The 22,116-nt window shown below is 40.0% G+C and overlaps 1 protein-coding gene across 2 annotated transcripts in view; it reads left to right on the top strand.

Moving 5' to 3' along the window:
* LOC144473061 (tyrosine-protein kinase CSK) overlaps window positions 1-20,586 on the top strand; it is a 28,259-nt gene extending 7,673 nt beyond the window's left edge. Inside the window, exons 3-8 of one of the 2 annotated variants that reach the window (XM_078186619.1) lie at window positions 13,626-14,012; window positions 15,606-16,259; window positions 16,361-16,556; window positions 17,231-17,317; window positions 17,413-17,505; window positions 17,576-20,586. In XM_078186619.1, coding sequence (XP_078042745.1) covers window positions 13,654-14,012; window positions 15,606-16,259; window positions 16,361-16,556; window positions 17,231-17,317; window positions 17,413-17,505; window positions 17,576-17,671 — 1,485 coding nt within the window. In that variant the 5' untranslated portion in view covers window positions 13,626-13,653 and the 3' untranslated portion in view covers window positions 17,672-20,586. The remainder of the gene's footprint in view (window positions 1-13,625; window positions 14,013-15,605; window positions 16,260-16,360; window positions 16,557-17,230; window positions 17,318-17,412; window positions 17,506-17,575) is intronic. The other variant, XM_078186627.1, reaches the window with a different exon arrangement.
* The last annotated feature ends 1,530 nt before the right edge of the window (window positions 20,587-22,116 follow it).

Consider the following 22,116-nt stretch of genomic DNA (forward strand, 5'->3'; position numbering starts at 1 on the left):
TCTTATTCGATAAATATAAAGTGAATTTCTAAAATAATCAACAAACAAACCAAAAGACAGCAATTGGTCACCCCGTGGTAACCGGCCTCGCTATCCTAGGATAAATGAATATTCATAGTTTTGTCGGAGTTATATGCACAGCTACGTGTCGATGGGAATTCTCGTGTCTATGCTGTTGCAACCGTATAATCCGTCGCCGATCTTTAATCCATTGGAACACGCGGTTCCTTTGATCGATTTGATTTTCCGAACGGATGGCTTCGCGCGAGATCGATTTTACCTAGCTGTGTCGTTTCAAACGCTAATGCCGGAATATCCGCTGGCATCTGGGACTCTATACGAGATCGTAGAGCTAATCGAGTAATTGAATTGGGTTACCGCGGTGATACCGCGCTGTCATAGGGATTCGCGAGGATCTCAAAGCTGAAAACCATTAGGTGCTCGGGGAAGCTCCGGCGCATGGTGATTTGAAAATTGCTTCGGAATCGACGCGATTATCTACGGATAAACCGCCACGCGTGCGTATATCCGCGGATAATCCTTCTCAATGATGAATCAAATTTGTTCAATCAATCGCTATAAAGTTTCTGCGTAGCCGGAACGACCAGAACTCAGATAACCAATTATTTCTTTATAATAAAAGAGCCGAACGAGTTGAAATTTATTCTAGATGTTAGAGTTTACTAGACAATTTTTTAGCCAACTCTTAAATCATCTATCGAAATTCCACTTGCTTCGATTGTAAAGTAGTTAACCCGTTTTAAAGGGCGTTCGTTTACTTTCGTGTATTTTTTTTTGTTCGCGTTATTAAAAATCGATCCCGAGCCTAGCGGAATCGTAAAATCCAGTTTCCCGCCGGTGCTCGTTTCGCAGCGTCCCGAACAATGGTGAATTCAATCTGCCAGTCGGGCGAGATAAATCCATTTATAGATCCAAGTGGGTCATCCCACATAATCCTTCCTCTTCGCGGCACACACAATTGTTCCAATTTCTTACGGCAGCGGTGCCATTACCGCAATCATGTATCACTTTGCACAAGCCGATTCGGTTGATTCATAGCGAGAAAACTGCGGCGATAAATTCCCCGGCTCAAGAATCACTTGTAGAATCGTTCGTTACCGGGAAAGTAGAGCTTTTGCCAAAACCAGAGTCGGGCGAACCAATTCATCAACGACCCGCGGCTACATCTTTTAAACCATCGGTGGACTCGGGTCAATTGCAAGAGATTGATGCCGATGATACGGTTAAGTTCTTTCCTTGGATATTTTTAACAAATCGGAAATAGTGTGTCAACACTTTTCGATTATTTTCATTCGTCTGTTGTAGTAAATTGTTTCTATTTGTTTGCGTAGTAAATGTATAAAATCCGTAGTTTAATTGTTACACGCGATTGACTAGTTGCAAGTAAAATTAAGTGGCTACTTTGTGTCAAATAAAATAAAAATGAAATAAAATAAAAATTATGCTAAGCAACTGTTGTGCGACGATTGCTGATACTGGGCGACGAATATTGTAATCGTAACCGATCAATCGTTCTAAAAAATTTGGATTAATTAATGATAAAATCGGATCTCTCGCAGCATAACGAGCTGTGGAATCCACTCGAGGCGACGATGTGTGATTCCCGCCCCGTTTTCACGGTATTCTTGTGCCTATGCTGCTATAATTGAAGACTGGTTTCCCGGTGGTATCGCCGGCAAGTCGATAATTACGTTTAATTATCCTGGATTACAAATTCAATTAGTTCGCACGGTGGCCGAACATCATCCGGTCGCAAATTGAACAAGAGTTTCCTGTGCTCGCCGGTTCTGTTCCGAGCTTAAAGGGTAATCCCATTTTTCAAGCCCAATAATCAATCCTTAGTTCGACGGATTTTTTACTTTAATGTTCGAATGATGCCTTCGCAAAATCATGGCCTTAATTTCGATTAACATTTCATGCAAAAATTCGTAAAACTTTCGGCATCATGAAAGTATACAGGGACGGTTTAGCATATGTTATAACGTCGATTTACATAGTTATTATTACTCGCAGTGAAAAGAGGATCAGTGAACTATTATAAAAATCTACTTTCGTTGGACAGTTAATAGTTCAAGAAATGAGCGAATTTATAAAGATCAATGTCCAAATGTAAGAATTTTTACATCCATCGTATTATTTATGTTACTGTTTCTCAGTAGATAATTTTATCTTATCTATTGAGTAAAACGCCGTTTCATTTTTCAATTGCTGATTACCTGGATGGTAATTATTTTACACGATGCGGTGATCAATCATTCGTGTCTCCTATATCACTGACAAAAAATAAATAAAACAAAAGCTGTTACTTTCTCAAAGATCGATCAGTTCAGGGTCCAAATTGCATAAGAATCGAATCGCTAGTTCTTCTTGAGAAAATTCCCAAATTTCGCGATGCTCTTAATCCAAAAAGTAGGATTTTCCACTTCAGAATTCTCGGAGCGCATTATTCCCCTCTACTCGTTTCTCGTCTCTGCCGGCTGATATCTTTAGACGCGCGGAACGGAGCGAGGCATCTTGTGGTTTTCCTTGCAGGGGAAGGGAATAATGCTGCCTGTCCACGTGGGAGTAATTCTGGTGAGTGGATCTTGCATCTTCGTCCACTCCTGAATAAATGCAGCGCCGGCCAGTATTACGGAGTAAAAAGCCTGCCGTAGAATGAAAATGAGTAAATAAGGGACAGTTTCAAATCCTCCTTTCAGCTTTGAATTATTCTGCATCCAGCGAACTTCAACCTTAACGTTTCGAAATTGCGCTATACAGAGCGAGCCGTTTAACTTTATTCCCCTTAATCTGTCGTGTAAACTGCGCGTGTGTATAAAAATATCTGTGTTTACGTTGAACCACCGTGTATCGTGTGACTGAAAATTGGTTACAGTAATATAAATGGTATCAATTGGTTAATAATGTTTTCGGTGTAATTGTGGTGCAGACTTTAAAGAAGCAAAATATTTCCAGCGTTATTAATGCTAGTAATTCACTGCGAATTGTAAATTAGGTCTCTACTAGGCTCTGGTCTAAATTTATCTACCCTATGTATTTCGTAACATCGCGTTCTTAATGGCTTCTATATCTTTGAATTACAAATTCTGTTGACATAAAGCACAATGTTAGAAAGGTTAAACAAGTTAAAGATTAGACTACCCAAACTTTCTCGTAACAACTAATTTTTTCGCAACAATGAGAATAACTAATTTTTCTAGCAATAGTAGAAATAACTAATTTTTCTAGTAATAGTAAGAATAAATCACTTTTCCAACAGCATTCGAGAATAACTAATTTCATAGCTGCTTCTTCTATCTCCGCATCAACTCGCTAAGGAGATTCTTATGGCAGCATTTAAAACGCCGAGCTGGTTAGTTGTTGGAAGCATCGCTCTTCAAAAATGTCTTACAGGAGGAAAACGCCTTTCCCACCTTCTTCTTCTGTTACCATGGCAAAAACGCAGGCCGAGCACGAGAATCGATAAGATTGCTTGCTGCGAAATAATGTTAGGCAACCGAGTCTGTTCACAAAATCGACTCATTTTCGAGTTGAAATACTTTTTGATATTGTGACCAAAAATTGTTGCTGGAAAAGAAAAAAGTTGTCATCCTTATGACAATACCTATGATTTTCTACGATGATAAATCCATCGTGGTAAATTTTCTCTTTCGAGATATTGTCGCTTAAACGATCATCAGTTTTTCGTATTAATAGTACAGTAAATTCTCTTCAAAAGTGGATAATTTTGGAAAAGGGGGGATACGAATATTTGAGCATCGCGGCTCGATTTTATAATTGTCAACAATCAGCAATTACATGTACATTACCTTTATTATATTATATTATTATATGTTAAAATGTTCACCAAATGGCTACGAGAAGCACTCGCGCATTCGGGATGGAATATGCACTTTAAACTTAGCCGAAGAGGCATTTGCAAAAACTGTCGTTGCGTCACGATAGCAAGAACCACGACCTTTGGTGTCACGCGAAGACGTATCTTAACGCAAGAACTACCGAGCATTGAAATAGTGATTAGTAGGTCGCAGATATTTATGCAAATTTGAAAATGTGCCACATCGATAGTGCAATAACATTTCTCTTAACTTAAATATAGCGCAGCGATATCATTCAATTTTTCTTATGTCCTTACAATTTTATACTGCTCATTTTTGCCATAAACGAATAAAATCCGCAGTCTAGTTCGCATTGCCTTTGAAAAGCAAGTTCGTACTTATAAAGTCATTGCTCGATTTCGATAATAAAATGTATCCTACAATTATGCGCGAAAATATTTTCGCAACTGCAATAATTGTAAAATAAGCATATTGAGATCCGTTATTTTGTCGAGCCTGGTATTTTTACTATTAATCGTTGCGTGGTTTCCTCGACATAGTCATGCACCGTGTAATAGTGATTGAATGGAGAAACTGGTGTTTGAGAGTCGACAACAGTGATTGATAGTGGTAGATATTGCAAATGGTATTGCTCGCTCTATCGGGGTAATCACCTTCGTTATGAAAGAACAATGATACGGAAACAGCGGAATTGACACTAGAACGACCGAACCAGATCTGGATACAAAGAACCACGCGATAAATATGAACTTTCTCTTTTTTTTTTTTCGAAATCTAGACATTTGACTTGGACATTTCGATCTGCAGGATTAACACTGGACGTACCAAACCATTCAAAACTCTAAATTTTCGTAACTAATACCTTATATTATAAATATATAATATTATTAATTATTAATATATATTTATAATTTTATATTATGATTTATTAGTTAATACATTTTCTCTTTTAGGTTTCGGTGGTTCAAATATTAAATTCACGGGGGGAACACACACGTTCGCATCTCTCAAAAAGTGATTTGAAAATGGATAATTCGATTTACTCGCAAGCTTTCGCTTCATCCGAAGAGATTTGTCAGAGTAGAACCTCGAAGTAGAAGCGCAACATAAGCGGCGAACCTTCGACCCTTTGACGCTCGCGCGTTTCTTGCTTTCCGAGTTCATCTCTCGCTGTAAAATTGATCAATTTCCTCGCGAGACGACGATCGAATTACGCGAGATGTAGTATGTGTCGGAGCAGCCCAACGCCGACAGGTTTGCACAAAGTTGCAGCGCGTAATCCAATTTCGAGGATGTAATACGCGACGCAATCTCATTAATGCGCACATTAGTCGGGATTAAATCGGAAATTACTTTCGCGTTACTATCCCTCCAATAGGAAAACTGCTTTTTTAAGTACGCGAATAACACTTTCTATCGCGTTCGAGAATTCGAGTGCTGCAATATGTTAGTATTAATTCATTTTACTCGATCATAGTTCAGTGAATCTTAGTGATATTTAAAGAAAAACTTAATAAACTATCGTATCTGCATATTTCTATATTAGAAATAATAGATAATATAAGTATAACAATATGATATCTTTCGTTTAAATGTCAGTGGTAATTTAAAAATTACTTTAGGTTTGTAATCATACGCATAGCTATGTCTATAGAATTGCTTTTCAAATCGTCGCGCAGTTCTTTAATAATCCTTGCCATTAACATCTGCTGCCAGATTACGCACGACAGAATTTATGCGAATTCTGTGCAGAATTCTTCTCCGTTAAGAACTAATAAAAAATACACGCGTTGCGAACGCTTTCGGCTTTTTCCATCCGTGTACACCGAACGCGTTTAATCGGACTATTCGAAGACAGTTTAATGTATTCTATTGCCTCGTTAAACACGCGATAGAAACAAGTTAGTTTACTAGCACTTTGCGTTTGCTATTCGTATCGGATTAACAGGCATAAAGCCTTCTCTACGCTTTATTGCCCGTAACAGAGGATTATAGGCCGGTGTTTCGCGCGAACGCAAATATAACGCCGCGTCGCCACGTTGTTTTCGGCCGATTTGCGCCTCCACTTTGTGCTCGTTTGTGCGCACTGCAAAATTTTGCAAGCCGTTCTCGTTGCACTTTTACCACGTTGCGATTTCTTTTCTTGCCAGAGGTTTCGCTTTTCTAAATTTTCAATTCTCGCGTGTACAGTATAGCTTCGCCTTGTAACATTTTTTGGAAGGAACATTTTTTCGCATAAACTGTACAGACTTGTAATTAAACCGTGCATATTCTATTTGCTGATTCTGACGGTTTTTAATTTGCACTGAAGGGAATAGGAAAGGAAATAAACTGCGATAGAAGTAATTCGACCATTTTATTTCTACGATGAGGAACTTTTTAATATCACCCTAATTCTGTCTTTTACGAAATTAATACACTGTGGGATATTATGGATACGCTTTTCTATTTCCATCTTTTCAGATACTTTTAGAAAAATCATCCATTCCACCAATCAAATGTATTTTTATTTATCGACTCGCCTCGAATATCTAAAAATAAGCAAACAGAGGTTTCCATAAAACTTCGCAGCCGATCCGTGACGAAAGGTGTCCAAAAATAACGCGGGACGCTTCCTCGTCAGCGAGGAGACTCTTACTTAATTAGACAGCGACGGGTTCCGTGTTTTCCGCGCATCCGGCGTTACCGCATAATAAGTTCCTGAACATCATTGTTCCCGTGGCCGTTTCCCATCGGAATCCGAATCGCGCGCGCGCGCGCGGTGACTTTGTAAATAAAGCGTCGAGCGGAACGTTGAAAAGTGAACGGTTCGCTGATGCTGGAAATTGTGCTATTTCCAAGGGGAGGAGGTCCGATGATTTGTTGTTTCGTGCCGGGTTACGTTGTCTTTCCTTGGCAAGCAGCGCGACCGTACACGCGACCCGCGTCCCCGAATTTCCGTTTGCTCGTTGCTAATTGCTCCCCGGCTAACGAGGAACACCTGGGCGCCAAGGTAGGATTCGGGTCGGCTTCCGGCTCGCACGGTGCGACGTATCAGACATCTAGGTGGGCAAAATATACTTTTTCGATACGGTAGAAACTGTCAATTTTTATGAAGAAAAGGCCTTGCATTAGCCTGCAATACAATCTTAAAGTATTGTTATTCGTGTTAGGATCTATAAAAGTATAATAATTACTTGAGATTTTTATCATTACTATCAGCATATATATATGGAATATAATTAATTAAAAATTGTTATTGCCACAGGAAATATTTTTTAATGCTTACAAGCAAACGATTTATATCGTTCCTTATTTTCAAGGAAAATATATAACAACTGTAATCCATATTATTATCAGTATACCAACGTTGAACCGAGTATTCCCGTGGTATGATAATTTTGTTCCGCTAGATCGCCGAAATATTATGCCGTGGCTCATCGCGAGAAATTCGGGTGTGTGGGGAAGCTCCGCGAGGATTTGCATGGCCGATAACCTTGTTTCTCACGCGCATGCCTGATTTTATCAGACCCGGGTGGCTCTTTTGGGGTACGAACCGCGGCACACCGTCGCGCACTTTTCCGGCGATAATTGGCTGAAATGCTCCACTTTATTTTAGCAACGAAAACAAGCTTCAAATATTGCTGATCGTATCAACGCGAGAACAACGCGTGGAATATGGCGTGCGAGGTTGTTAAGGGCCATTTAATTCTGAAATTATGTTCTCCGCGAGCTTAATATTATGTTCGCGGGCGGTTACCAAGGTTTTACTTCCCGGCAAGGGGTAATTAGTGCGTGGTATTGCTGACGAAGAGATAAATGGGTACAATTTCGTCGGGTATTTACTTTAATGTCTGCTAGATGTGCCGAGTGCGGATAACTAAACATCGAATTTATTCGTCGGGTTGTTGAACACTCCTCACGTATTTAAAATTTATTTACCGTAGATTTGTATTTTCATAATTTGTTTCTTTTTCTTTTTTTATACGAGAGAGGTTCTATAAAGTTTTATACAATTTTATTTGTCTTATTTATATAAAAGAAGTGCTGTAAAATTGACAATTAACAGATCCATCCTCAGGTGTTCTAATAGGGATTAAAATAAGCGCTCTATAGATTTCATAGAATTTTATAGAATCTCTCTCTTATAAATAAGACGAGTAGAATTTTATAGAATTTCTTTTAATAGAATGTTAAAATTGTAATTTCCATTCTCGGTAATAAACTGTAACGGTTTATTTATCGGCCGAATCACATCGGAACAACCTGATACAATTAACAACGTGTACACGTATAATTGATCGAGAGCTAATGACCGACGATAAATAATATTAACATGCCGAAGCGGAAACTGTTTACGACGAGCCGCGCGAATAAATTTTGGTAGGCACTGGGATACATTTAGCTTCATTGTGTCTTGTAAATCGCATAATTATGGAATGCTCGACGAAGTTATTACGGCCACGCATTATAAATTCATCGCGACTTCCCGTGTTCGAATTCCGTAGACTTTAATTGGCTTCGACGAGGAGCAGCCCGAAACCCGTCGACTTTGTCTACGCTCCACGCCCGAAATAATGTTATCCCCGACGGGGGTGTTCGGTGTATAGACGCGCGCAGTTTCCATTAACCGGCGATAAATGGGCACGTAAGCTGTAACCGAGCACTTATCCAATTTCACGGGTACCATTAAACATGCGGGCAACACGCGCAGAGTTTCTGATAAATATTAAAATATCATATATGCTAGTCAAACGGTTCTAGGATATCGTCGTAAACGTATTCCAGTCCTCACCCGGAAGCTCCGTTCCTTTGAGGACTCGCCGATAAATGGATTCCGGCTAACGCCGATGCGCCTTGTGTTTTCCATTAAACTCTGCTCGAAAACTTTCCTCCGATAATACACATTGGTCAAGGTTTCGGTACACAGCCCGGAGTTTATGAATATTAAAATTACATCGGGCCGGTGCACTCGGCGGTCTCGAGAGCGGTGATTTATGGCGGTGACTGAATATTTAAATTTTCTTTCTCGAAATAGAGTAAATTAGATTAATTATTTCGTACACAATACTGAATTGATGCGAGCAGATATATTTCAGTTATTATTTAATTATTTAATTATTCGAATGTAAATTCCTCTAAGGATATTTATTCGACTGATATCGAGACAGGATGCTAGAATATTATTTGCAAAGGCGTTGCATCCTCCGACGAACTCTTTCGTGGTAATGAAGCGAGGTTCATCAACACGACGTATCCAACGGAACGTGTCATGGTGGTCGGAAGACACCGCGAGAAAGTTCGTCCTTCTAATTCACTCGCGACACGTTTCATTCGAAATTCAAAAACGAATGACAAACACCGGTCACCGGAGTTTGCGTAATACCGATTCTGGTATTAGTATGTCCGGCTGCAGTTACAGATATATTTTCACGTGACATAACGTGCTGCTCGTCATAGACGCCGACCAAGGATAAACTCCGGTTGAATTATTCAATATTTCTTTGCGCCACGTATTTGTTTTCTCCGATGATACGTAGGATCTCGCCTGGCGCCACTGTTCGCCGCGAAACAAAATAGAAATTTCTCGCATCTAGAAAGTGGCAATCTCTAGCCAGATTCGGTACGGAACCTGCTGCAAAACGTTTCAGCCAGCGGAATAAATTTCTAACAAGTTTGTTATCTTGTGAATTAAATTGCTGCAACTATTACATGATATTACGATAGAACAAACTTTTTGTACAAGTTCATTGGTTTCAAATATTAATAAATAAATAAATAAATAAATCAATAGTTAGTGAGATCAGAAAAGACAGATAATTCAAAGAGTAATCAATGCGATGAAAATATAAAAATTCCACAAATTTGGCACAGCAGTAAACGTCCCAAGCAATAAACTGCTAGCCGGAGTGTAAATTAAGCGATCGTAAACTCGGACATGGGAAGAACCTTGATCCAGAACGTTGAAATAATCTTTTTTCCCGGCGATTTATCTCCCGCGACCGGTGATATAGTGACCACCGAAATGGAAAATGATGTCAAGTTGAACAGAAAGCGTATTCGGAGATTTTCACGCGGCACGCGCAGATTCTCTGACTCACGCGCGACTCGGATCACCAATTTGCGAACTTACCTTGAGAAGTCAGAACCGCGCTGCACGGATGAGAAAACCTAGTCGGCAGGTGTACATGAAAATCCTCCGCCTCTTTCAGAAACGTGCACAGAAAAATCGCAGAACAGAAAAAACAATCGCTTTTCTTTTATTTTCTCGCAATTTAGCAGGTTCGCGCGAAGATACTTTTTTATTGCGACGCGTTGTGCAGTTTTCGTCTTGATACGCCTTTCCTAATTGGCGGAGTCGTGCTCCTGTCGAAGGATATTCCGTGTAGCGCAAGTCAGAACGGTGACTCACGGTGTTTACCTAGAACGGATCACTCAATTCGAATGAATAGCACTATTATTCTCAATTGAGTCGCGTAACACTGATGCGCAGTTACGCGGAAAAATGTAATATAGCTTAACGAGATAATATCGTTCTTACGTTCGAATTTAGCCTAATAGAAAAGCCTGACCAATCAATAGGAAATACGTTGCACCCTCTTTATTGAGCTGCCACGTGTATGGCGTGTATAGCGCTCGAAAATGTACAGAAGCGTGCCGGTGACGTTACGCAATGTGCAGCGATCAACTCTGAAATGTAATGGAACTGTATGAAAGTTTGATTAACTGTAACATACAATACTTGTAGTACAGTATTGAAGTTCGATGGCGGAATTTTTCAAAAATTAGTATTTTTGCAGAGAACTGGAATAATAATGTTTCAGATCTTCAATCGAAAATGTTACGACGAGTATATGATCTAAATTGTCATTTTAGCGAAAGTTAAAATCTGTTCGTCTTAATCATTTGGGACAAATAACTTCGTGTCCACATTTTAGGTACAGATAGTCAAATTCAGCTATAGTCTGTTTCCGAAAGAAGAGACATCGTTGTCGGTTATAATAGCTGCCCACCCCACCACGACAGCTGCACGTTGACGACATTTCGGTTCCTAGACTAGGGTGGACAGCTATTGTGATCATCGTCGTCGTATTTCGTGTCTCTTCTTCCTATAAATAGACTGTTATAAGCTGAAAAGAAAGATGTGAGAGATAACATTAGAAGCATCGCAGAAAGTCACTCGGTTCGACGTCTTATCAAAGTAATAGTTACTTCGATTTCGTGCTATCGTTACTCCAGTCTCAATAACAATTTAGAAAAAAGTAACGATAAGAACAAATACCCGACATTGATAAATAAATTACTACATCCAAGAATATGCATCTGTGTAACACGTTTCTGAACCTTTGTCGGCAAGTGTACACATACACGCAGAGGGAAATGTAACGATAAAAATCATGCCGCGCGGTTGGAACCGCATTTTACGCCACATCGCAGCGGTTTAGCGAAAGAGTTGGCGCATCGTTCGTGCAATAAATTTCCGAGGGATCAAAAGACCCCGTGACACCGGTTAAACAGTCGATAAATCTGAATGTTTGACTACGCGAGCTGCGAAGATCGTTCGCGATACGTGTAATGGTAACGAGCGGTGTTAAGGATACGGCGGGTGCGATCGGTTTAACGAGATAAGAGCAAACCCGTCCGTGAAAAGCGGATTCAGTAGTTTTCCAGCCGTTTCGAAAATACGCGGCAGTGATTCATCTCTCACGCATGTCCGTCTATCGGTGTTTAGCGCATTACAATGCGGACAGGACGGGCGGATGGCCGTTGCATGCGTTGGAACAATGGCCACTTAAACTAACAGCCTTATTAAATGCTCACCTTAGTCCGCGGATGGAGGATTAAATATGGCGCGACAGTGTGTACATTGCGATCGTTTTGCTTCATAAACTTTAATGGGGACATCTTTTCCGGCTTGGTTATATCACGGGTTTTTTCGGACGGTCTGCCGACAGACCCGGGTAAAAATATTTTAATCAAGTAATGCAAATCATTTCAAGCATTATTTCACTTGACTGCGTTCATATGCGTCATCTGACACAATTAATAGTAATTTGGATATATGGAATACTATTTTAAAGAATTATTCCCAGCACTTCTTAAGAAAATACTTCTTTCACGGAAGATCCAAGCGCAAAGGGTTAAAAATATTTCCCCAAAGCTTCGTAGAAGCCCCAAAGAGCTCGTAGGTGGCACAAAGTTTTAACAATTGTATTATAAACAACAGTCAAGTTGATGAACGTATCATAAACCGATCAATCTTCAAATTCAACTTAATATAAAGTAGACATCTGAAAAATCGAAATTATCGAAGCATTCAAAAAAGATCGATTGTTCTACGCGACAACCGTGAATTCTTGCATACCATCTTCGGCTTAATGAGAATCTATGTAAACACATTCGATCGGTGAGTCATAATTTACAATAAAATTAGCATGCATTATCCTGAATGTCTGTGTAAAGTCGGATTAGTATCGACTGCAGTATAATAACGCGATTAATTATCTCTTCGTAATCAATTATCGCGCAGTTAACACTTTGACTGCGCATAACCCTAAAAATTCCACAACACGAGAGTGCGTAATTTGCAGAATGAAACGAGAACGGAGAATGTTAAGTTCTACGACACTTGCAATCAGAACTCATTCAATCCTCTATGAAAGAGTGAAAATAAAATTTTCAATCATCGTGATACAGTGTGAACTTCACTCGATCGTCAAATGAAAATCGACGCCTTTCGTAGAAAATTAAATATAGTTTTTAATATAATAAATTTTATACGGTTCAGAACTGTTCTTTGATAATTTATCTTATTATTAAGATCTCAAATTCTGAACTGTAAGCGGCAGACTATCAAAAACTGTGGAATTATCGTCGCTCGCGTTGCCGTGGTCGCGTTTCACATATTCGGTTTCTCGCCACGCAGATTTGCACCGTCCTGGGGGTCTGCAACAGCACGTGGTTCCATCTTCGCGATACATGATAGCCGTGCTCGTTTTTTCCTGCTGGCGTCGTATCAGTTGACGATATGTCACGCTGCCGCGTTAACGCAACTCGCATGCGTGCACACGTCCATTACGGTGAACGCGCTAAATATGGAGAACGATATTATAAGAAAAAAAAAAACATCTCCGCCGATTCCAAAAAGAGAGGAGCAGAGGAAGGAAGGTGCTCAAATATATCTATGTGACTCATTTCGCGAAAATCAAATATTATCGTCGTCGATTCGCGCGTTCATAGTCGACAATCCTTGACGCCTTTTAGTCCGTCCTCTGAGCAACTCGATGTTATCGAGACAACAGGTGAATCATACAACCTTTGGGTAGACTCTGCCATTGTTCGCTACGTAATGTTTTGAAACGCCAAGGCTTTTAGGAAATAGTTCTCTTTTTTTTCGGCGAACCGATTGTCGCTCCGTCCGATTTCTCATTTTAAGGGTCAAAGGTAAATTGTCAGGTTTGAGCAGTAGACCGTGATATTCTCATTTTATTTCGTGCTTTCTTTGCGCATGAAACGTATAACTATTGAAACGTTGTATTCCGAGTATACGGATAAGGTATCGACCAGTCGATGTTTAAACACCACGATTAGTTTACGAATAAATTACCTGTCTATTTCCGTCGGGTTGCAAAACAAGCGATTGAAAATACTGCGTGCCGCAAGGGGGTTAATAGCTTTTGTCGCGGCGATGTCGAAGCCCGGCGTGGGCGGGCAGGCGTTTCGTCGCGAGACCGGCTAATTTGCCGCGAATCGACGGATTGCTTAAACACGTGTTGTCGTTTGCAGGTTCACAAAGGTTACTGCGGGAGTTGCGATGCCAACGTACCACAATGCGGGTGGCGGATACCCGAATGTGTCAGCGCCAGCGCGGCAAGCGAAGCTCGACGGCAACCAGAATCACCATACGATCCCCTCAAACGTAACGTCCCATCCCCTACTACAGAACAGCACGCAACACAACGTTCCTTCCAACTTGTCTGCAAGCAACATTCCGTCCCATCCACCAGTATCACCGACAATGACTACGCATTCGAACGTCACCGCTCCAAATCTAACCAGTCACATGAACACTGGATCACCGCCGGTGATCCTCACCACGAACACCACAAATCCTAGCAATCCCACCGCGTTAGCGGTGAATCCGAGACACGAGGTCAAACTGAACGCCATGCCGTACGTATTCATTCATTGCACACTGTTTTTTTTTCTCGCCACTTAGCGCGCAGTCGAACTTCGTTTATGTGAACCGGTCGGGTGACAAGCAGTTCGCGTAACTACGTACATGATAGGAATCCGCTGACTTCCCCACTAGCCGCGACTTTGTGTTCAAATAATTCAGGTTCACCTTCAGGTAAGTTGACTTAATCGTGTGTCTCGTCTAGGTCGCGGATTATAGCAACAGCTCATGAGTCTAACGTACATATAGTTTAATTTTATATAACCGGTACCATTACGAATCACAGGAGCTGTCCTAGAATTTATAACATCGGGCATCGACGACATTTCGTTCACATAAATGAAATTCTACCGTGCATAACCGCGAATTGATCTAACTGATCAGTAGACTGTGGATTTGCATGCAAAATAAAAATTGTCGAAACTGTTTGCAAGAAACGTAAATCAGATGGAAATATTCTATATGTTTTTATTATTTTAATAAGGTGTAAATCCGCAGCCTACTCATCAGGTTCCGATTATTATTCCCTTGATATACTACTTTTACATCGGAAAGTCCTCCAAATCAACGCGATTAATTGTGTCTTGTAACCTGAAGATTAAATTTCAAAATTATTAAGCCACCGATTAAATTACTCACGAATTAACACCACCAAATTATCCAAGCAACCCAATTAAATTTCACCGAAAATTGTAATTTCGAGGCGTGAATAAAATTGCAGGCGACACACTTGGGACAAACCAGCGTTATTTAATGGAAAGCTGAATCTAAAAGGCCGCGCTCTTAATTGTTTTGAACGTCGTTCGTGTCCATCGTTTTGTCCTGCTTTCACACGCAAGCTTACGTGTCTACATAATTGTTTGCAACAGAGACGTACAAAGTGCCGGCGTCACAGACGTCCCCAGAACGTTTTGTGTGTCAGTATGCTGTACGAAATCGTTCTTCAGTTCTCCATCCGCTGCATTATACGAACACGCTTTAGATGAAAATTAACGATGGATTGTGAAAGTAGAGACTCGAAACTTTGAATTATAACGATTTAACGCGCTGTAATTACTATCTGTAGTCATCTCTACAGTGTATGCTTTCCATACATTGTCTTCTTATTAATATCTACTTTATCTTGGACACTTTTCATGAACTTCATTTCATTATAATGTCCGCAATCGGTGCGATCTATATCATATATTTATTATAGCAAAATTTCGATTGCCTTAATTTTATTAGGCTTCTGTTACGCATTTCTAAGTATTTATAAACACGTGTATAAGGTATTAGAAGAAAAGTCAGCAGACCGGTTAGTTTAAACGCCTTAAGGTAGCACGTAACACGCGTCTCGTTTTCATTACATCGCTGTACGCAATATCTGTGATCTTTGTGCACCAAAATGATCCACAAGACATAAAATCAATTTAAACAAATATGCCGTAAGCCCTTGTTCCGATCGTAAACGCGTCGAAATAGTCTCTGAAACGACCGTGTTTGATCGGAGACGTCCGCCGGTGATCGCGATTTCTGAGCAGTTCGATGGCTCACGTGTCCCAGACTCGCATAAGCCATCTAGAACCGCCCGGGGCGGGTTGTTGCAGATGGTTTCACGGGAAGATATCGCGGGAAACCGCGGAGAGATTGCTGCGGCCGCGGGAGGACGGCCTGTTCCTGGTCCGGGAGTCGACGAACTTCCCCGGCGACTATACGCTGTGCGTGTGCTACCAGGGCAGGGTGCAGCACTACCGGGTGAAGTACAAGAACAACCAACTAACCCTCGACGACGAGGAGTTCTTCGAGAACCTGGCGTTGCTGGTCGAGCACTACGAGCAGGACGCGGACGGTCTGTGCACGCAGCTGACCAAGTCGCTGCCGAAGCAAGGCAAACAGGACTTCTGCGTGGACCCTAAGGCGTTCATGGAGGCCGGCTGGGTGATCCAGACCCACGAGCTCGAGCTGAGGGAGTGTATCGGCAAGGGTGAGTTCGGCGACGTGTTGCTCGGCGTCTATCGGGGGGAGAGGGTCGCCGTCAAGATGCTGAAGGACAACAGCGAGGCGGCGCAGAGGTTTCTAGCCGAGGCAAGCCTGATGACTTCGCTGATCCACGACAACCTGGTCAAGCTGCTCGGACTCGTCTTCAACAATCAACACATGTACCTGGTTACGGAGTATATGAGCAAAGGATCCCTGGTGGATTACCTGAGATCACGGGGTAGATTGCACGTTTCCAAAAAGGATCAGATCAACTTCGCGTAGTACGTAGAATTTTTGTTGTACCTTTTTTTGCTGGCGTTGCTCATCGGCCACTGTGCGAGGGACTCCGCTGTAATACGCCGCTCTTGTCGTTCTGTTTCAGTGACACGTGTGCTGGCATGGCGTATTTAGAGTCCAGACACGTAGTGCACAGAGATCTGGCCGCGAGAAACGTTCTTGTCGCGGAGGACAACTCCGCGAAAGTGTCCGACTTCGGGCTGGCACGGGACGAGAACTTTTCCCTAGAGGGCGGCAAACTACCTATCAAGTGGACTGCACCAGAGGCTTTAAAGCAGAATGTAAATATCGCTTCTGTTATTTTTATTTCTAACATTTACTGCGAGCGAGACGGCTGTTACCTTAACTCTTGTGCACTGCTACGCTCAATTGCATCCAGAAGTAGATCTTTGATTTTAATTAAAATTCTCCTGACAAAAATAGTCTCGGCTGAGCAAATGCCTTTAGTTTGTTCTATCATAGAATAAAAGAATATAAAAATTTAATATTCCTTATTCGATAAATATTAAGTTAATTATGCCCTAGAACAAACCAAAGACGCGCCAATTTATCATTCTACAATGATTGGCCAAAATCGAGAATAATCTTCCTTCTTCAAATATAGATTCCAATTAATTTAGAGCAAAAAGAGATTATATTAAAACTCATTAAACTTCAGCTTTCGTAAGCTTCCCGAGATTTTTGTTCATTATGAGTGCGCATACGAAAGTTTATCCGCCGTTCAATTATAACCAGAATTTTCTCGCTAAATTGGATATGTGAAATGAGTCTAATAATATTTTAAAGTATAAAGCTATTTTAAATTCATTATATTATTTTCAATTAACATAATTCACGGGGAAACACAGTTTTATTTAACAACTATTTGTTTGAATATTTTCATATACGAACAGTATGAACTTGTAGAGGAAGCTAATATTTTAGGTTATTGTGATAGTAACTTTTCTGTTCACAGAAGTTTTCAAATAAGTCTGATATGTGGAGTTTTGGAATACTCTTGTGGGAGATCTATTCCTTTGGGCGTGTACCATACCCACGAATTGTGAGTAATCTTTCAACGAATTGTTCCGATCTCTCCTTTTTCTACTTCCTTTGACCTTGTTCGCATAATTCCAATACTCATTTGATTTTTTCCAGCCATTGGCGGACGTTGTAAAATGCGTAGAGAAAGGATACAAAATGGAGCAACCGGACGGTTGTCCGCACGAGGTCTACGACATTATGAGACAAGTAAGTGGCCACGAATAGTGTCTAAACGAAAGAAAACAAAAATTGTAATTAATTGAATGTTCTTCGCCAGGCATGGGACTTACAGCCTGAAAAGCGACCGACTTTTTACGATATAAAAATAGTGTTGGGTCAACTGAAAGCCGAGTACACCAAAGGTGTGAATTAAAAGGAGACGCCACTTATTTTTAGTAGACTCGATCTAGAAAAGACAGGAAACACGAAATTAGCATTTCAAGGGTCGACACTTGGTCGGAATCAGGGGCGGAGAAGGAGGGGTAGTGGCTCCGAATGATTCTCCCTAGCGAATGCGACGTGCGTGTTTCTTTCATTGTACATTTCTTTCTTTTTCATTGTACAAAATAGTATCCACATCGCTTGTATTTATTGTTATCTTTAATCTTCTATGGATAGAGCCTGTTTGAGTTTTTTTTTGTTTGTTTGTTTATTTTGTATGAGAATATTCTGCGTACACATTCACCCTGCGTCAATCGTGCCTTTGGCCAAGTTTGAGAGGTTCAGACGACGGGATAAAAGATGGAATAAAGGAATTTTCACTTGTACTTCAAGTAGTACTTAGAGGGAGAGAGAGAGCTCGGAGTTGGATGAATTCTTTGACTATGAAATACTTACCTATTACTTAACTCCTTTTTATAGTCACGTTTTCTCTCGTGGGCTACGTGGACTTCCGAAATGGGCTTTTTTGTCGTTCTCACGGCCCTTGAAATCTTTCCGGGTGTATGAAGCGCCTTACATTGAACTGAATTTAAACAGATAGATAAACAAAGAATGGTCGCTATACGAAGCACCCACTTATACAATAATCTTTTGAACTTAAACTCGTAAGGTTGGATGTCGGGGGAGAAAGATAGAGAGCTTTTTTGTTTCGTAACAGTAAAACTGGACGGAAATATAGAGGGTGTTAGACGATTTATACCTATGTGCGTGGTTTGAGAGATTTCTTCCTTTTGTTTTGAGAAATGCTGCAGCAAGCTGTATATTACATGTTAGTCGTATAAGTTCTTTAATCAAAGATTCGTCATAGTGAAGTATTAATTTTTAAAACTAAATTATTGCAGCCAAGGTACACATGGATTATTTAAGTTAACCCTGCGAGATATATAAATATATTATATATAGTAGTGTAAATGTATCTGTAAATAGTTTTGTACATATCCGATTATCCGAGAAAAGAATTAATATTTCGAATACGGTTGATATTGGTTAGGAAATTTAATATCGTGGATTGTTCATAATTCTTTTTTTTTATTCTAGTTCATAAGGTAATGATTGATTTACGCCGCGATATCGAATTGTCCATACGCAATCGCACCAATGTAACGCAATGTAATGCTACTACACAAACAGTAGAGAAATTCATACGGAATATTATATGTATATGCACAGGGTGGTCCGTGCGAAGTGTTACAAGTGTTTCCATGGAAACTATAGCAGATATGGACTAATATTTTTGTAAGTTTCAATTACTTCCAAATTACAAAAAGGCGAAATAAAGTTTTCTCTTATTCTACTATCTAGCAACTCTTGCAAGAACTGTTTATTTTGACTACAGATTCGCTGTCTTGTTATCACAAAAAATAAATTATAATGTAAAAAATATTAGTCAATGCTGTAATAGTTTTCAAGGGAACGGTTCATAACACTTCACGCGGACCACCCTGTGCACGTACTAGAAATAATTAAAAGAATCGTAGACTTTCGTGTTATTCTATCTCTTTCTTCTGTAATATAGGATCCCATGACTTATTTAATACTTTTTCCAACAGTTATTAAAGGAATAAGAATATTTATTCATAGAGTGTAGGCGGATTTCGACGAACTAGTGGAGAGAAAGTGTGGGAGAGAGTGAGAGAGAAAGATATAACGGTAAAAATACTCTAAGATAAAGTATCCTGGATTATCAAAGTGATTATAAATTGGTATCATATCGGTATAAAGTTTCTCGCTTTAAGCACAAAAGTTTCTTGTGAACGGGACGTCTGTAATACTTTTTGTCAGAGTCGTATACACTCGGAGACTTGTTGTTAGAAATTTAAACGAAGGAGATGAAGAAGAAGAAGGAAAAAAAAAGATGAAAAAATATGGCAATGTACTCAGTTCCTCGCATTTGTTAATTGTTTTGCAATAGCATCTGGAAGAAGGATCGTCGCGACTGAATAAGCTTCGTAACGATAATATTAATTGCTAAGCAACTCTGTCACGTGTGAGAGAGAGCATGTTTGTAGTCTGGTTAACATCAATCGACGGCTCATGGCCCGTGTTTTTCCCATCGCGCAAACTGACAGACTTCCGTTATTGTAATACATTTTAGAATAATAAAATCTGTGGTGGAGATAACTGGGATAATAAACAGGATAGACTTTTTAGCACAATCAAATTTATACTTTAGGGATAATCGAGAAACTGACTAAATGCATTAGGCTCCGGAAACTATCTGCTCAGAAAACTACCCTTAACAAAAATTATAATCAAACAAATCTAGAACAATTTCAGAGCTTATTTCTTAAGAATGAAAATTAATTGTTAATTTATGCAGGTTGTAGAGAATTTTATTTGACAAGAAGTGAAACTACGAATTTATTAAGTGCCTAATATAATGTGCTGTTTTAATGTAAATAATAGCAAAATTAATTAGAATTTGAGGAAAAGTTCGTTCAATCTCAGGAGTTGAGGAAATTCTTTTAATACTAATATTATTTTAAATATAAATAATTCTTCCATCGTTTTACAGTTTTGATGAAATATATTCTATTAAGGGTTGTTCCTCTATGAATTCTGCTAAATTAGGCACACCTTTGAAAAACATGGAAGAAAGTCGATAGTATTTCCGGCGAGCCCTATTGCAATTGGTCGAAGACGGTTTCGCAATTGGCCCTGAGCGACAGATTGACCTTAACTCGACCATTGTTTGAAAGTAGTAGGTAGTCGTGTAAGCGTGTAGCGTATTTATAAACGTGCAGTCCATTTATAACTTCGATGACATGTAACATAATGTATATGGCTCTAATCAGTACCTAATGTTCCCAAACAATTATATCTCTGAACCGTGTTTTTTTCACGTTACGAAGTTGTTTTAGACGCCCGTGAGTATATCCGCGTCCTTGCTTTGTACTTCTTACGTTTCCGCTCTGAACATTGGATCCCTCCCCTCCGTACATTGTTGTACCCTCTATCAAGCAGCATGATTATTGCTACCGGTTACAGTGTGCAACAACGGTTACTTGTTCTGTGTAAATCGCTGTATGCACGAGTGCAGTACTTCCACCCCCCGTTACGTCCTACAACTGAAGGAAGCAGCGAAACGTTCGAAAGCAGTGGAAACTTCGTCTTTGGGCAGATCGGCTGCCGACTCGATTTTTCTTTCATCAAACATCTGGGAATAGAAAAAATGGTACTTCCTCTATAAAGTTGCACGACTTAAAAACAGCGAGACGTTCGAGAGCAGTGGATGTTATATTACTTATTATTGGATGTTATTGATTTAATTGCAAGATGACAGGGATAGATATGCGGTACAGGGATAGTACAGCGTTATGGAGAAAATATATTGTACGGATAAAACGCGATGTTAACGAGGAATTACTGTACTCGTCGCACGGAACGGTGTCGCGGTCTTCTGAATGTGAACAGTGTGTTGAATTCTTTTATTTTTTATTCAGGATAAAAATCTATTATAGATTGTAAGAAGTTTAATATATATATTGAATACATATATAAATATATAAATATATATATTGAATAACAGACTACATGGTAACCATGGACACGAGTGTGTTAACTATAAGCTAAGGGTGCATCTGGGTCCGCTTTCGAGGACGAGCGAATGTGACTAGAAGTATACGCGCGACGAGGAAATGGTACACGGTGTGTTGTGAAAGAGTATCCATGTTTTTTGGCCTCCATAAAGTCCGGTCTGAAACGACCCCTCGAGTATGTTCAAGTATAGTTCGATCGCGATTATCTCGCGCTGTTACTCCGCTACAATTCTAAAGATTCTGAATAGGGACTGCTATACTATAGCGGGAGGTGAACTGGTCCGCCGACCAGGCCAAGCGACAGTTAACGAAGTGAATTAACGGTTAATAAAGGAAGGAGAAGTTACACTGCATTCGTTCACCGGTTATAATTATTTCCAGCTACGAAGCATGCGCACATTGTACATGTAACTCATTTTTTTTTCTCGTGTCGCAGTTTTTAACGTGCAGAGTGTTTCATGGAACGCGAGACCGGCAATTTGTGCGTCGAAGGAAAATAATAATTATCGTTTCTTGCATTCGTTACGCATTCTTCTCCATAATTATATTCGCGATTGATTGTTATTATGCTGTACAATACAGATGAAAATGTCTTTTTCATTTTATGAACATTATGTAATCGAATCAGTTGACGTAATCGATTTTCTAAAATCATAATATCTGGTTTACTTTTCTCGCATTTTATGGGACATCCTGCAAAATTGGATTCAGAAAGTTTACGCTGTAAAATAGGTTTCTGGGTCTTCCGAAAACGCCCAGCGTACGACGAGACGTTTCGACGGTGCAGTCACAAAATTCCAAGTTACAACTGAAGAAGAATTTCATTCCGCACAGGAAA

The sequence above is a fragment of the Augochlora pura genome, chromosome 2 (genome assembly GCF_028453695.1).
Source record: "Augochlora pura isolate Apur16 chromosome 2, APUR_v2.2.1, whole genome shotgun sequence".
NCBI classification, from domain to species: Eukaryota; Metazoa; Arthropoda; class Insecta; order Hymenoptera; family Halictidae; genus Augochlora; species Augochlora pura.